The sequence below is a fragment of the Tinamus guttatus genome, unplaced genomic scaffold (genome assembly GCF_059628265.1).
Source record: "Tinamus guttatus ecotype Peru unplaced genomic scaffold, ASM5962826v1 Tinamus_guttatus_pri_ptg000277l, whole genome shotgun sequence".
Taxonomy (NCBI): domain Eukaryota; kingdom Metazoa; phylum Chordata; class Aves; order Tinamiformes; family Tinamidae; genus Tinamus; species Tinamus guttatus.
In genome coordinates this window covers 108,757-125,341 of record NW_028288811.1, presented here as the reverse complement: position 1 = coordinate 125,341, position 16,585 = coordinate 108,757, and the positions used below count along the sequence as shown (strand labels likewise).

The following is a 16,585-nucleotide window of genomic DNA, read 5'->3' as shown; positions in this document are numbered from 1 at the left end:
TCCTTTCAAGTGTGTGCCTGGTTTTGTTTTTTGAGCCAAATATAATCCACAACCTGTGTAGGGGTGCCACTTGGTCAGATTTCTGTTGCATCAAAAGGGTGGTTTGTACAAATTGTGCTAAAGCGAGGTTTAGTGCAATGGAGTAGTCTAGACTGTTAAAACTACCTAGTTATTTTTAAAAGCTCATTTCAGCTTTCAGGATTCTTCATCCGTACTGTTTGAGATGACTGGATAATCTACAAGACATCTTTCTGCAGCTGAATGACTGGTGTGAATCTCAAAATAATGCTGATGAAGTGATCCTGGCAGTAGAATTTTCAGAAATGTATGAAAAGTCTTAGCTTTAGCTTGTTCGTGTGAGACATAATTGCTAGCGTGGTAAAATATTTTAATAGAGAATTAGAGGAACTTAATGTGATATCAGCTACTTAGACATGGCTGATAAAAGGGGAGATTTTTTTCTGCATGAATTGTATTGCACTGTTCTAAGGACAAATCTTTCTTAGCTCCAAATCATGTGTTAGTCATAGGTGCAAATTCTAATTCAAAATGGTTGTGTTCACTGGAAATAAAAAAAATCTGAGATTTTTCTGACTTTTGAAGTACATTTTTCCTCATGCTTGAAATAAGGGTTGAATTGTCTTAGACTACTGTGCAGGAAAGGGTTTAAAGCAAGGGCCTGCATGAAATGGGTCTTTGTCAGAGAGTGCAGCTCTCACTGATTCCTGGCACAAATTTCTTCTCCATTTCAGAGCATTTCTTCCATTATCATCACAGCGACTGATGGAACCAGCTTTGAAGTTAACACTGTTAAATTAAAAGATGAACATAACCTGTTTAAGAACTCAAAGATTAGATGGTTGGAGTTGTTCAGCTATATAATATTGGACTTTACTGGACTGAGTATGTAAGGATAGCCTGTGTACTGAATGCCAGTGTTCAACTTGGTTGCATGTGTTGAAAGTGGCATTTGTGTGTGTTTGGGGATTCATTTTGGCTCAGATTTTAGCATATGCTTTTTTAATGTGGAAATATTTGTGGATAGGATTTAATTTTTGACCTTTAGTTTTAGGTGTTTAGGGTTCAGATTAAATCTTTTAAAAATTTTTTAATTGTCAAAATAGGGCTCGGAACAGAAACAGGATCCTTTCCCCCTCTGTTCTCTTTCCCCCCACCAAAAGAAACAAAATCTAAGGAGAGAGGAGGAGGAAAAAGAAAAAAAAAAAAGACCTCAGCCCTTAACTAACACTCAGGATTGTCAAGTTGTGGCCTGAGTCCAGTGGTTGGAGCTTTAAGAATAACCACAAATACTGTGTTATGTGGCTGTAATAGCTGATGGGCCCTTTGGTCTCCTCACAGGTTGCCTGCAGTCTTGCTTGCCTTGGAGCAGGTATCGTTTAAACAGTTTGGTTTGAATATAGGCATATGCCATCCTATGTTAGGCCTTTTGAAAGGCAGTGTTTTGGTAGCACCCTAGGTTTGTTTTGCTATTGCCAGCAGTGCTGCCAGATATGGGGCCTAAAGCTGCTGCTGCTGTGTCTGGGGACACGCTGTGTGTGCAGCTTTTAGAGCCGTGCACAGTAACGTGTTCAAATTTAAAACATTGCCTTGTAAGTACCACAGCTTGCTGCTTAGTCTTGGCATTGGCTGTTGCTTTACTAGTGCTTTTACGTTGTACTTAGCACAGTGGATGAATTAAACAGATTTTCATTGTGAAATTATTCACCTTCAGGTATTAGCTCATCGCTATTTGCCCACTGTAAATCATCCTTGCACTCTTTTTTCCTCTCTTCTTTGTTACATGCCAAGTGAGTCACTGGCATCTGCTTTCATGAATGCTTGTGCTCTGTGACCTATTTCTTCTATTTGTGGGCAGTTAGTGTATTACTTTGGTAGTAAAAATATACCTTTCTTGGGATGGGCAGTTGATAGAGGGGAAGAATAAATGCAAAATTTTCTTTCAGAATTTGCTTGCACATGTTATACTGGGTTCAAAGGAATTTAGGTTGTTTATATTCTTCTGAGATACTGTACCATTTGTATAGGTCTCAATTCTAATATATGAGATAAAACATATACAGAGATACATAAGAGTATATAAAGATAAAATAGCTAAATTTTAAATTGCCACCTTTTACCATATTTTTTGCTCCTGGATTTTCATGAAAACAAAGTTACTGATTCCTGAAGGGAATGAGAGAGCTGTAAATGAGAAATCAAGTTTACTTGATTCTGAAAATTACAAGTTTCTGCAAGACATTACTCGCGGGAAGAAATATTAATAAAGGAAAAGTTTTGTGGACCAGACTTGTTCTTAGAGGAACATTCCATTCCATTAGAATGGACTTGGACTTGGGTGGAAAGAAATATCTGTTCAAAAGCATATAAAAACACCTATTTATTTTCCTGTTATTTTCCTACTGTTTAGTTTCCTTTGGTAAATTTTCCTGGGGTATTATCAGCAGTGTAGACCAACTAAACATGCACTGGTGTGTAGCTGTGCAGGCCCTGGCTGTGGCAAGGATGGAGAGGTCTGTGCACACCTCTGTGGAGAGGGAAAGTTGTTTCCCTCTGCCCAGGTCCTCTGCCAGTTTCTCTCAGAAGCTAGAAAAACCTCTTGGAGACTGCAGCCTGTGGGGGCCTGCTTCAGGGATGGTAGTACGTCCCTGGGACTTCAGGGACAGGGATGTCTTGTTAGTAGATGATCAACATCAAGGACAGCAATGCAGATGTTCTACCAGCACACAAAGCAAAAGCACTGTCCCGTCTATGTGACCAAGAAGCTGATTGGATAGTCTCAGTGTAAGTCTTTAGATTATTGGTTTATTAGTAACTCTGTTATTGCATGCTTGTAGACAAATAAGGTATTTTATCTGGTATAATACAGTATATAAATTTTGTCTCATGCTCAGTAAAAGGTCTTCAGTGCATTACACTGGAGTCTGTTCCTTCACAAGTTGCAACAGCAGCCCAACGCTACTCTGCTTTAATTCCTAGAAAAGCAGTTTAGCAGCTTCAGTGGCACTGGAATTGTTTTAGCTGTGGTACTTCTGTTCCCGAGGTTTGGGTGCTCGATCACTCAAGTGACGCAGCACGTCGGGGAAGGGGGTGTTCAGTGGCCTGATGTGAGCACTTTCTCAGTGCTTATTTGGGTGGCCCATGTAATGGGGGTCCGACGTCACTCTGAGCGACGCAGTCACTTGAACCTTACGCCACTGATGCTTTTTAATTCTATGCCGTGCTATTTTTAACAATAGAAATGTGCATGTATATTAAGTGCCAGGCCTGTGGCAGCAAACTGAACTGTTTAAATCATCGGATCTTTCTTGGCTTGTGCGGTGCTTGGTGATTGTTACTTAAAAAAGAGAGGCTCCGTCTCAGAAGCATTGTGCTGTCATCCCCGCTGCTCCCTGTGCCTGGAGGGGTTTGAACTCCCTGCTGGAGGAGATTGACGTTTGCAGTTGCTTCCCAGTGAGCGTGGAGCAGGCCCATGTGACATACACACACGTTCTGCCGCGCGTGGGGAGCCAGGGCGGCACAGTGCTTTAGAGAGGAGCAACTTTGGGGTTGGGTCTCGCCATTGATCTGGATGACATGGCTCTGTCAGTGCACAATTGCAGCTAGAAAACAGAGTTTATATTCTTGTGAATTTTTCCTGTTTCCGTGTAGGAGAATCTGAGCAAGTTAAAAAGGATGTTTTTCCTGGTAGAATGAAGACTATCCTCATATAACTGTAGCAACACAGATAGGTAGCTAACCTCTCATGTAGATACTGCAAGTCAAATAAAAATTTCTAGTCAAAAGAAATGATTTGTGTACTTTCTGTACAGTGTCAGTTCTAAGCTAGCGCCCTAAAGGGTATTTATTTTTTTTCCTATCAAATTCTTGTGGAGCATTGTTGAACAAAATAAAAATCCTAATTAACAGTTATGTCAGTTACACAAGCTCAGTCTTTATTCCCCCTGGAAAAAGGGAAGACTGTATGGTTTCAGGTATTATTTATTTGTTGTTTTGCTATTTAAAGCTTTACCGATGTCTGGAAAACTTCAAGGACAAAATGACTCCAGTTTGCCAGATGGGTAATGCTGCCTTTCTAGCTGCATGCGTGGGTCAAGTGATGCTTTAAGATTATTAGCATGTGTTGTTTGGTCCCTTGCATTTCAGCATGGGTTTCAGCAGCCAGACAGTTCTGCTGCACAGAACGGCTCTTCAGGGAGGCCACCATGCTTGGCATTAATCAATGTCCTCTTTGGCAGTCTCAACTGATGCCAGCAGCTGAATGGGCACGGTGAAAGAATGTTTTTCTGCTTCTAGATGCTTAATTTTGTTTTAATTATAAAACTTTTGCTCAGCCTGTGGTGTGAGGAAGGACAGCACTGATCTCCATAAGAGAGTCCTTTGTTTGTGACCTTGGTCTGTGAAGTGTCCTCAGTCTGGCTGAGATCTCACAGGAGCATCTGTGGTTTGCAGGTTGAGTGCTTCATACTTACACATTCAGAGTCCTAAACAGCAAAGGGCTTAGGTTTGGAATGTCTGCATTTTGTCCTAAATTGTGATTAAAGCCCTTTTTTCTTTATTCTCGTATTCTTGCATACTACTAGTTTGTTTAAGCACTAATGAAAACTTAGGTCTAAACAAAAGGCAGTGCTGAGTGTTAACTGCAAAAATGTTTGTCATTATCCTATGGTCAGTGTGGGATTTCAGTCTTATGTAATATTGACTCTAACTTTTGAGAAGCTCAGTTATAAAAATAAGACTTTTTTTGCTGTATTTTGTATCAGCTCTTCTGGAGAAAGGCTACAGACTTTCAATATACATGCAATTCAGTATTACTCTCCTCTTAATGTGCATATGTTTCTTATTGCTTTGTTTAAAATTGCAAATTTTTGGTGACTCAGATGCACAGGGGAAAAGCAGAGAAATCTAAACCACCGTAGTTAATGTGGAAGTGCCATAAAAGGGATGAAAGTCATTTTCCTTATGCTGCAAATGCTGGGTAAGTGGCTGTACTTGGCCGCCGCAGTGCTTTCCGGCCCGCGCCGTCGCGTCCTCTCCCGTGGCTCTCGGGAGGCTCCGCGGCTGCGCCCAGCCCAGGCCCTTCCGCTCTGCGCCGGAGCTGAGTGGACCTGCAGGAGCCTCGCGTGCTTTTTGTCTTGACTGCAGCGAAAGGAAGCCTGGTTTTGCTGTTGTTCAGACTCACCAAGCTTCCAGAAACTACTGCTGAGTTAAGACAGAAGTGTTTCCTGCATAGCTGTGCTGTCGTAATTCCTGCTGATTCTAAATGTCCTGTTGTTGCCGCAGTTGGATGATGGGTGAATGTGGATGGGGGAGCTGGAAAATGCACCTTCACAGCAAACTATTTAGAGCATCTACCTGTGCTTCAAAACTCTGTAAAACATTAGCTCCTTAGAGATGTAAGGCCTGTCACAACTTAAGAAGTGAATTAACAGTGGTGTTTTGGTGAGTTCTGTGCACATAGGCTATCATCTCCCTGTTGACACCTCCCCTGGTGTAATTTGTTTCTAATGAGGATGTGAAGCCTTTAGAAAAGGAAAGGAGTTTCTTTGCAGGACCTGGAAGGTTTCTCTGGGTGTGTATTGGCAAACGCTCCCATTCCACAGCGCTCTTTCAGGCACTGGAGGCCGAGCCCTTCCTGCAGTGCTTGTGCCCCGCACCCCGCTGCGCAGTGGAGCTACGTGCTCTGTGCAGGCGAGTCCCTGCCAAGCAGCTCTTGCACAAACAGTTCTTGGTCGCTGCCACCTCTTGATGGAGTTCTAGAGGGTCCAGAGGCAGTTCTACAGACATATGCATCTACTTCTTGTGAGGAACTGGAAATCCTGTATTTTTAGTGTGCTTTTTGCCTCTTTAGAGCCATCGACCTCTCCTTTCTAACATGTTGCTTGTAGTGGCTGCCAGTCAGGCTAGTGTCTTATCTTTCTAAAATATTTGTGCTAAGGATTCTCTAACCATCTCTTGGGTCTAAGGCAAGATCCTCCCTTGAGTAACACAGTTACTGCAGTTCAGTAATTCATATAGATTTAAGACAAAAAAGTAATGTCAGAGTCTTTATGAGAGAAGATGAAGGGAAGTGTTTTTTGTGGTTGCTGCTTCCGTGTGAGTTTATTTCAGTAACATGTCTAATATTTTTTTTCTCCTTCTGAATGTATTTTACTTCTGTTTAATCTAGGCTGTATTATGCTGTGGAAAAAGTTGCACTGAAATACTGAATAATGAAGTGAAGCGGTTGCAATGCATTATTCACAAACGTAATTCAATGTTCCTTTAATTTCCTGCTCTTGAATTCCCTTGTTATGGCCCTTCTCCAGCTAAAAGGTTAAAAATTGCATATGCACACACATGCTTGCATCTCTTGGTTTTTGACTGTGGCTATTTACAGAAGAGCTGTGATCTGCATCCATTTTGGTGTGAATTAGCTAAAGATAAATGTATCAGTTTCAGAGAAGTCTCAACTCAGAAAAGGCAGAAGTCTGGCACAAGTAAGCATCAGCAATGAACTGGTAATAATTAGATATAATTTGCACATTTGCCATTTTAAAATAGGAAAACAAAGACAGAGATGGCTGTAGAAGAACATTAAGTGACTTTTTCTTAATATACTAGAACTGTTTGTGCTTTTTAGCAGGGGAGTTGTTTTTCTGTCGGTGTTTAAGTGTATTACTTTTCAGTCAGAGAACAAAATGCTTGATACAACTGAAAAGTGTCTTTAGTATCTTTAATATCCTGTTCAGATCAGTATAAGCAAGGAAGTTTGGTTTTGTTCTTAGTAAATTTACCCTGGGGATTTTTCTGCAGGCATGTGTGTTGGTACGGCATTATGTCACCTGTTGCTTCTTTTTCCCCTTCATACTGAAGGGTTGCGGATAATGTGTGCTTATCTTGTGTATTTCTCCGAGGATGTTTATGGCAGTCAATGTACAGTAGTGCTGTGCATTCACATATTGGGGCCTCTGAGAGGATGAATTTCTGAGGGCTCCTGGAGGAAGGATTTGGGGCTGCTTGAGTCAAGTCCAGGGAGAAGCAGCATGGAGCTGTGAGCTGGGAAGAGCAGGGAGGACAAATGCAGTCTTCAAAGGAGCAGCAGCTGAGTTGGAGTCTGAGGACTGAGGAAAGGTGAAGGAAAAGCTGGAGAAAAGTAGCAGTTCTATCGAAGATCACTGGTACTTTGAGTGTAGTTGTAGGAGGAATGAGGTAAGTATAAATTATTTTAGGAATCAAAACAGTAGAGAATTATTTAGGTTGCATATGAAGCCATGCAAGATGTCTGTACTTCAGGCTTCCAATTTCCTGCTCTTAGATTTTAGGTTTTGGTTAGTTTAGTTGCGCTTCTTTCTTCAAGGCTTAAAGTATAAAGGAATCTTCAAAGAAAATTGTTCTGTATGTTGTGAAATAATGTAGGGAAAAGGATTTCTAGGATTTGTTTCTTAGTAGCTTTTCTCATAGGGAGAATATCTGGACTACAATGTAGAGCAGACAGTGCTTCATGTGATAGAGGGCATTGCATAGGCTTTTGTTTCACTAAGCTTTTTTTTTTTTTTTTTTTTTTTTTTTTTTTTTTTGAGAAAGTAGTCTTGGTAACATAAATTATTTTGACAAACAAATTGAAGAAGCTAGGGGGTGAGTTGGGGAGGGGAGGAAGTACCAAAGCTGTAGCACAAAGGAAAGCAGACTAAATCATTTCTTCTCCTTGCTCTTTCCACCTCCTTCATCCTAATGGAATGGAAGTTTTGAGGTGTTTCAAAGTCAGCTACTCTGATATGAAGGCACCTAAATTTTTAGGCTGCCCATACGTATAAATCGTTGATAATTTCAGGTTAAGATGTAGACTTTGATATCAAGTATTAGTATCATTCTTGCTCTTTCAGCCAGGAGAAATGCTCTTTGTCACCTCTGTGTGCCGTTTGGGGAATGTTCTCAATGCTATGAGGAGGTCTGTGAGTCTCATCATCCTGACCCATCAGCCCCTTGAAATACAATATGCTCCAGTTGTGCCTGGAGCTACTGCTCTTGGAAACAGCTGCCAGTAATGAAAAAGAGAAAACCAAGAGATGGCAGGTCTAAGTGCAAAGCAGGATGGGAAAGGGGACAGGATTTCACTGTGCTAAGTATCTGGATGAACAGGTTTCCTCTGTAGTTTGGAGATATTGCTGTTTTTTATCTTTCTTCTGGAATATGCTGGGCTCAGAATTTCAGCTAGGTGCTCAGGGGATGGTACCAGTTCCCTTACAGCACGGAAGCGGCTTGGACACTGACTGTGGTGTTAGTCCTTGAGTGTAGGTAGATGTTGTTTAAAGGAAATATGGCTGGAACAGGGCCCTGTCCTTTCCTGAGGATGGACCTGGGTAAGAAGCTGCGTGTTAGCTGGGCTGCTGCAGTGGCCAAGGCAGTGTAGTGGCTCTGGCCTGAAGGAGGTCCCCCTTGGAGGTCTGGAAAGAGCAGCAGCAGCGAGTAAACAAGTGTGGTGCCAGCCAGGCTTGCTGCTTTGCTTTCCCCATGCTACTCACAGCAAGCAGGCAGCCAGGGCTGGAAGCAGCACACGCTCAGCCTATATTGAAAATGGCTGTGCCAGCCTCCTAAGAGGTGTCCAGCCGTATTCCTGTATCCCAAGAGAGGCAGAGGGTTGTAGTCTGGAACCAAAATTTCCAATGAGTCTGCAATACCCAAGGGCAGCGGGAGGCCTGGGTTCTCTCCAGCCCTAGCCAGGCTTCCACTGAATGGGGTATTTCCTGCTCCATGCAAACAATTCCTACAGAGCTATCAACTATGCAAATCAAAGCATGGCTTCGTGTTCCTAAGGTCTGCAAGCTGTCTACTCTTTGATCCTCACGGGTGTGATGAATGACAGTTTCTTTTTAAGGTGGTACTTTAAAGTAGTAATTAACCCACTAATGTGGTTCTCCTCTGTGTTTTGTGTCTTTTTTGTGTCTCCTAAATTATGTAGAATAACAAGAATAATCATACTTAGCAATGAGTTAGGCTAGCACTGTGTATTTTTTCATATTCTGGTACCAGAAAGTATCTCCTACTCTTTATCTTTCTGTTTTGAAAAAATGCTAGTGCTTTGTGGGAATCAAGTTAGCAGACTATCTCAGCATGATAGTGCTGTACACTTAACTTATTTGTGTTCTGGAAAGGAATATAAACTAAGATTAAAAAGAAATTCAAGAAGCAATGAGATTTAAGTGATCCCATCAGTGTGTTCTCAATAGGTTGCATGATAGAAAGTTGCAAAAATTGAATTTGTAGCTAATGAACTAGCCTTGTGCTGATGATTGGTTTATGACCTGAGTGTTCTTTGCCAGCTCTTTGTTGTTTGCCTACTTGCATGCAATACAGACTTGCATTAGGTTATTTTATGAATACTGTACAACTGTGGAGTTGATGGTTAGCTTAATAGTCTGGTTTATGTTACATAATTAAATATTTATCTCTGTAACAGTTAAGTTCTGAGTCAGTTTTTTAGATGTAGGAAGGACCGAACAGAATAAAATACACCATTCTAGTTATTCAGGGTAAACTCAGAACTCTTGTAATATCCTAATGTTTTTTTGCTGCATAAGAAGAAAAATCTGACCAAAATTGCATGCGATAAAAAATGAGACCAGTCACTAAAGCTGAATATGCTGAACACAAAATTAACATTCATGGTTGCAAAGGTGTAATGAAAGGTCTGGCTTTTAATGAATCTACTTCCCACTAGGCACGTGGAAATTGAGAGGCCTTCTAAAGTATTAGAGGTCTGTCTTTCCTAGGTCTGAGTGACAGAGATTTCTTGCAGATGTTTTTGCCATGTAGATTCCCCCCCACCCTTTTGTATTGCTGAGCAAAGGCAGAGCTCTGGTGACCTGCTGGCAGCTTTAAACAGCCCTTAGGGCTCAGAGGAGGGGGCTGCACACAAATGTGTGGTTACCTGGAAAGGACCTTTCACTGACTGTCCATGTTCCCCAGGCAATTTCCAAAACGAAAACACTTGCAATTGTGCTCTGAAGTTCAGGCAAGCACTGCCAAGCAAGCATGGTCAGCAGCCGCAGGCTTCTCTGCCTGTAGCTGTAGTCATTGTGTTTTGACAGCGTTCTTTAGATGAAAGTCGATCTCATTTACCTTGATCAAACCTTAAAATATAAAAAGGTAAAATCTGAATATTTGTATTATAGAAGTTCAAATATCTGTAGAGTTCCAAGACTACTTTTCTTCATCTTTTTAAAGACTGATACTGAACATTTTTTGCAGTAAGCAGCATCTATAATAAACACTGTTTTCCTGTGTGTGTATAATTTTATGCGTGTACACGCAGTTTCAGAAAGCTTTTTCACATGCAGGCTACATGGTACTTGCTCAGTTGGCATGTGCAACATTGAAAACCTTTAAAGTACAAAATGAAAGTTCTGAGTGTCTGTTACTATGTTTAATCTCCTTTTTTTTGTGGGGGGGGAGGCATTCTTCAAAATGATTATAATACCCTGCAAAAAAGACTCTACCTGAGTCTCTGGATTAGGAAATATTGTATAAAAGTGTAGCTCTCTGCTTCTTTGCAGTGGCTCTTAGCCTGGGGCTAGAATAGTGGAACAACAAATAGCGCTGAATGGAGTTTGTAGATTTTGCTCACAGAACCTTAAGTCAGTGCTATTCAAAGAGGAATAGTCTTGTTTGCTTTCTTTCAGAAAGTGATCGACAAATTAAAGTGCCATTAACTACCATTAAATTATATTCTATGCAAGATAATGTCCTAGCACTTCTTGCAAGTGTTCTGGAGAGCTTAGAAATATTAACTAGGCTGCTTTTTAGTGCCAAAGTCTTTAAAAAGGTAGGAAGTGGAAGGAGGACGGAAAACAAAAACTAAAACTAAAAAGCAGTAAATTCCTAATTTTATGTATTAAAGTTGATTGTTTTGCCAGATAGTACTTAAAAAGCATTTTTTTCAAAGTATTTGAAGTAAGTGCAGTGTGCACTGTTGGCAGTGCAGTGTTGCTGTCCATGAATATAATAAATAACTGTGAGGAGTCATAGGTTAGCCAGCTTCATAACAAGTTAAATATAACTGAAATATAACTTAACCTCTCCTATAAAAACAGAGTGGCCACATCTCAAGGCTTGCTAGGGATAGCATGTTCCTCTGAAGGTAGCTTTTAGCTGTGCAATTTGAACACTAAGGAAACTGTACCCATCATCTCTTCTATCCATAGAGCCTTTACTGTACTGCTGCCCCTGTGATACTGACCTGTTCTGTGCCTACATGGCCAGGCTTGGCACTCTGCATGTGGCAGCGATTGGTGTCCCTACACTTAGATTAGCAAATAGAAGACTTTGTTTGCAATCCTTCTTAACTAGGAGGGGTCCCCTTTTAATCTTTACTTTCTGCTCAGTCAATACCTCATGCTGATAACAGAATTAAGAAGCCTTTTCACAAAATAGTGCTGTGCTCAGTGTACTCCATGAAAGGTGGTGAACTATCGTACTAGCTTACAGCCCCGATCCATCTTCATTACAAGGGTAAATATTAATAGTTAAGGATGCTGAAATGAAATCATTATAAATGATTAAAACAGATGCCAGGTTTCCTATGAAATGGCAAGTTGTAACCTCTGTCAATATATCCTTCTTTCCCCATTTTTTTTTTTCTTTTTAAGCAATTAACCTTTCCTGCCAGTAATTAGCTCATGTATTAGCTCTCCTTTTGAGGAAGAGACTTGCAGGCTAGTGCCTCCGTCTCGCTATTCTACTGCAGTTTCTCGATGTCACTCATGCAGCCTGTCCTGAGCGCGCAACTGATGCACCAGGCTGCCCCTTTCAGCGTTCCCGAGAGCCCTTTTTTAGTGGCTGTGTTGGTGTTTTTTGTCTCGTGCTTTGATCTAACAGTTGCTATCATCTCTGCCCGAAGGGCTTTTGCCTGTTATCAGAGAATTGTGGCTATTTAAGCAGCCATGTAATTAAGGTGCATGTGACTGAGTTGCTGCTTTGGACATTGGCATTCCCTATGGGCTGCAGTGGTGGTGACGGCCAGAGCAGGAGGAGAGGCAGAGCTGGGCCTTGCAGGGCTTGAAACCCCAGTGGAAAATTCTGATTTGGATTCTCAGATCAGGCCTAGCGGTTGTAATCTTGTTAACATACTTGTGTGGTGTAATGCAAACATCATAAAAATATGATGTAAGGTAAAATCAATACTTCCAGGTAGGTGGAGACTCAAGACGAACACTTTGTAAGTTACAAGCCAAAGTCCAAAGTTTCCTGGGAAAGAAAAGAGGACAAAGGGCAAAAAAAACCTAAGTTTATATTCTGTTGAAGTTGTTACATTTAGTTAGTTTTGTTGAATATGACTGAAAAATGTTTTGTGTTATTTGGGCTTCTCCCACTCCATCCCTCTTGGAAAATATATTTTTTCTTTTTCCTTGTTGCACTGCTCCGAGCCCTGTGTTGTGTTTCGGCATGGCTTGTGTGCAACCCAATCGGCCTGTGAAACCCGAGGCTTTAGCCTAAGGCATTAGAGGGGGTGGTTCTCCGATGCTCACCGAGGTTCATGTTTCCCGGTGTCACAGTCCCCACGGATGCTCTTGCGCTGCTCTGCCTTCCCTGCACACAGAGACTTGCTTTCAGGGCTGTCTCTTATCTCATGGTTTATCATGTCAAACAGGAGAACAATAGTTGTTCTATGAAGCCAGTAGGAGGGAAGAGCGACTTGATGTCCACAGAGATGTGGGAAAAGTGATTTTTCCGCAGAAAGGCTGTAGCTTTTGAGACTCTTTTGTGTTCAGAACACGGGTGTTGGGAGACTCCATACTTAGTTAGCTGTTCGCTACCTCCTTTGTGAGACCCTGCTTCCCATTTGTGGTGTTCTGGCAACTTGGATCGTCTTTCAAGGTGCCCTGAAGATTTTTTTCACCCCTTAAGAGTCTCTCCTGTAGCAGTATTAATCTGGGGACAGGTGTGCGTTTCATAGAGACTGCAGGATAGGTAACATGATGTCAGAATTTTCATGAAATAGAATTAAAGTTACAGCTGTAGGATGAATTTACACTTTCATGCAGTAATCTGTATCTTACCAATAAGATTGTTAGAGGATATTTTATAGGTTTTTTTTTTTTTTAATCTCTTACTGTAGGGTATTTCACTGGAGAATAATAAAATACAAACACTTTATACAGCTGCAACCATAACTGAGAAAATAACAAAGATTATTTTGAAACGGTAGCTGGGAAAACTTGTAGTTTTCCCTCTGTATTTTATAAGATACTGATATGGAAAATGATACCGTCATAGCCCTAAGAAATAATTCTTAAAAATAGAGAAATCAAGACAAATCGAATTTGAAACCTTTGATAATGGTCTGTGAAAGACATTGCACCAACTTCATGTGAAGATCGTGAAGTTTGAATTTGAGTACAAAAATGAATACAAAACAATCATTTATATAGGAAGTTCTGTCATGAGTAGAAAATTCTTGGCTTCTGAATTAAAGAACAATTGGTATGGAGAGACGTGTCTAGAATTGTGTTTACAATGGAATCAGTGCAGTGGCTGCTGGATCTAGAATTTGCTGAAAGTAAAGAAATATGTTTGGTTAGAGAAGGAGAATGGTTGGTCTGCTATCTTTGGAATTTCTTTTGCTGGAAACAGATCACAGATTAGATTCTTGGTAAGCTCTCCGTGTGACAGGAAATGAGGAGATCCTTCAGATCCCTGGTTTTGCCCATGCCAAGGTGCTTGGTGCTGCATGCTGGAGTCATACAGTACCTGGCTGCAGTGCAGGGGCTGTAGTGGAGTCGTCAAGTGCTCATGGATAGAAGCCATCTGCCACGTACTTTATCAAATGATGAGCGCATTGAAAATGCTTCTACTAACCTCAGCTTAACCTAGGCAAATTGCTAAAAACATTTTATATATATATATATATATATATATATGCATATATGTGTGTGTGTGGATATATATGTGTGTGTTTCACATTTACAAAAATGAGTTTTATTTGGCTTTTCCTTCCCTTGTGCTTTGAAAATGAATCTCTTGTATCTTGCTTTCTCTTTTGCATAGATTTTTAGTCATGATGAATGTATATGCATGAGTTTTTTAATTGATTATAATAAAAAGCAATACAGAAAATCATTATATAATTCATTCAAATGACCCTACATTAACTCCTTAAACACTTGGGAAGGGTACAGTTGCTGCTTGGTAAAAGATTTTTCAAAATCTTTTTTTTTTTTTTTTTTGTAATTAGCTTTTTTTGGACTTTTTTTAATATAATTGCAAATATCCTTCATATTGCTTTAATATCCCAAAGGTAGTTTTGCTGTTCTCTGCCCTGTTTCCTTGTTTTCAGTAGTACTTCAGTGTACTTTACAATCTGTTCTGTTTAATCTGTTTTTGCTGTTTACTCCATCTATCCTTTGGCATTTTATTTAGCTCATACAGCGTCAAGACGAAGTCTTGCTTCCTGGTTTTATATAGAGACCTTATCTTAAAGTAACATATACTCTCTTCAGAGACCATTCAAATTGTGATCTGAATCAGAATTTATTGGAGCATGCTGTATCAATGAAAAAAAAAATTGATGTGAATTTTTCTTTTTTAGTGGTTTTGAGTTTTCCTGAAGCTTTGCTGATGATTTCTGATTGCAATTCCATAACAACTTACATGTGCACAGAAGGTTGTGTGCTAAAAATTTAGAGTATCTTTGACTTCAAGATCTTATTTAACTTATGGATGAATGTTTGCAATGTTGTGGGGTTTGTGTTTGAGAAAATAGGTTATAATAGTAAGAGAAAAGTATCTCTGCCAACTATTGCTTAAAGGGTCAGGTATATTTAAAGAAAATACCTCTTTCCCAAATTTAGTAGTTGTATTAATTCAATGTTTATGACGCCTAATGGTATCTTGTGATACAGGAAATTAGTGGCTTTATAATGAAAAATGTATAAACAAAAAAAATACATTCATCATCTTGGGCATCATCTGTTCCATTGACAAAGGCACAGATGTGAAATTTATCTCAATAATTAATTTATAATTATTGCATCATTCTCACATTGATAAATGATTGCTTTTAATGGCATGTGATTTGGAGCCCCAGTTAATGTAACATAAATAGGTTTAATTGAGTGCTGATTGTAAATTGAAAGTTTTTCAGATTGTTTGTATATTTTCTTATATATTATAAAAAGGAAGTGTATGGCGGAGAAATGAGCTGTTGACAAGAACACTGTGTACTCTGCAGCAGCTTGCTCGTCTTCGCACAGAGCAGTGAATGTGCAAACCTGAAAATCCTCTCTAGAGTGTTTGCTGTGGAAGCTTCTCTTTTTGCCGTTATCCAGGTTGCTTCTAGGCTTCTTGGACACATGCCACTCCTAAAACAATACCCCTGTTTTCTAAAAGGAGGCTGGGAAGTGAAGGAACAAAGCAGCCACAAGTAAAAATGTTCATGTGCAGTACATGCTCTATTTCTGATGCTAATATAGTGTTTTCTGTATTTTTTTTTCCCCCACAGCTGTAGAACAAGCAACAGGAAGAGTTTGATGGGCAATGGCCAGTCTCCAGCCCTCCCTCGACCTCATTCACCTCTCTCAGCTCATGCAGGTGATTCATTTTCATCTATCATACAGCCATATTATCTGCTTTTCTTTTTCTTTTTTTTTTTTTTTAGTCTATATGAGGAGAAGAAAACAGACAGATTTTCTCTACACTACTTTTGTTTCCATTGTTGGTTAGAGCAAGAATATGCATGTCACTGCTGTGTAAAGTTGAAATCTCTGGTCAGTTTAAATCCATAATCCCCAGGACATAGTGAAAAGCAGACTAGATAGAAATATCTAACAGATCACAGCAATATCCATCCCCTCCAACTTTGTCTGACAGATTCTGCCGCCCGTCTGTCCCTGCCCAATTTCAGTTTCTTCTGAGATCAGCAAAACTGTATCCAGAATAGTTTGTGGTAGCATAGAGCTAGGGAATAGGGCACTCTGTTCTGTTCCTAATGCCCTTGCTCCTAGGGTGTTTGACGTTAGGCAAGTTGCTGGGAACCTCTTCACTTTGATTTCTGCAACAATAAATTGTTGATGATTTTGTTTCATTTGCAGAGCATTTTGAGATTGAATGTCTGTCCCAAAATATGAGAGTTTATTGATATGGTTGTTTGTGTTCATTCTGAAAAGGAATGTTTTTAGTATATCAAAACACATTTCATCAAAGATTTCCTCTTATGTTTTCTGGGCATTGACTGTAATTACATGCCAGAATTAAAGCCCTGCATCATCAATACATGGGTAGGCAATGGCAGCGAATACATTGCTGCTGTTGGATACTGCCTTGAGGTAGATGTTAGAAGAGAAGAATCAGAATTTCAGGTGCATTTTTCAAGCGGTTATAAGGTGTCTGCAGATTTCTTGTGGAAACAGTGTTTTAAGAGAAGGATCGTGGTTCTCCTGGAGAAGCAGGTTATCACAAAGCCAGAAACTCAGAGGAGATGGTGAAGATTAGCAAAGAGTTCAAGGCAGCTTTTTAAATTCTTTTTAAGAAAAAAAAAGCCCCTGTGTTGGTGTGCCCCTCTAGAACAGAGCATCTCTCTGCCATAGCAGGA

The 16,585-nt window shown here is 40.2% G+C and overlaps 1 protein-coding gene across 1 annotated transcript in view; it reads left to right on the top strand.

The window, feature by feature from the left end:
- The window catches only part of LOC104571739 (microtubule-associated serine/threonine-protein kinase 4), a 93,604-nt gene that overhangs the window by 12,700 nt on the left and 64,319 nt on the right, over window positions 1-16,585 (top strand). The window contains exon 2 of the mRNA XM_088527303.1: window positions 15,497-15,585. Within this exon, the coding sequence (XP_088383429.1) occupies window positions 15,497-15,585 (89 nt within the window). The remainder of the gene's footprint in view (window positions 1-15,496; window positions 15,586-16,585) is intronic.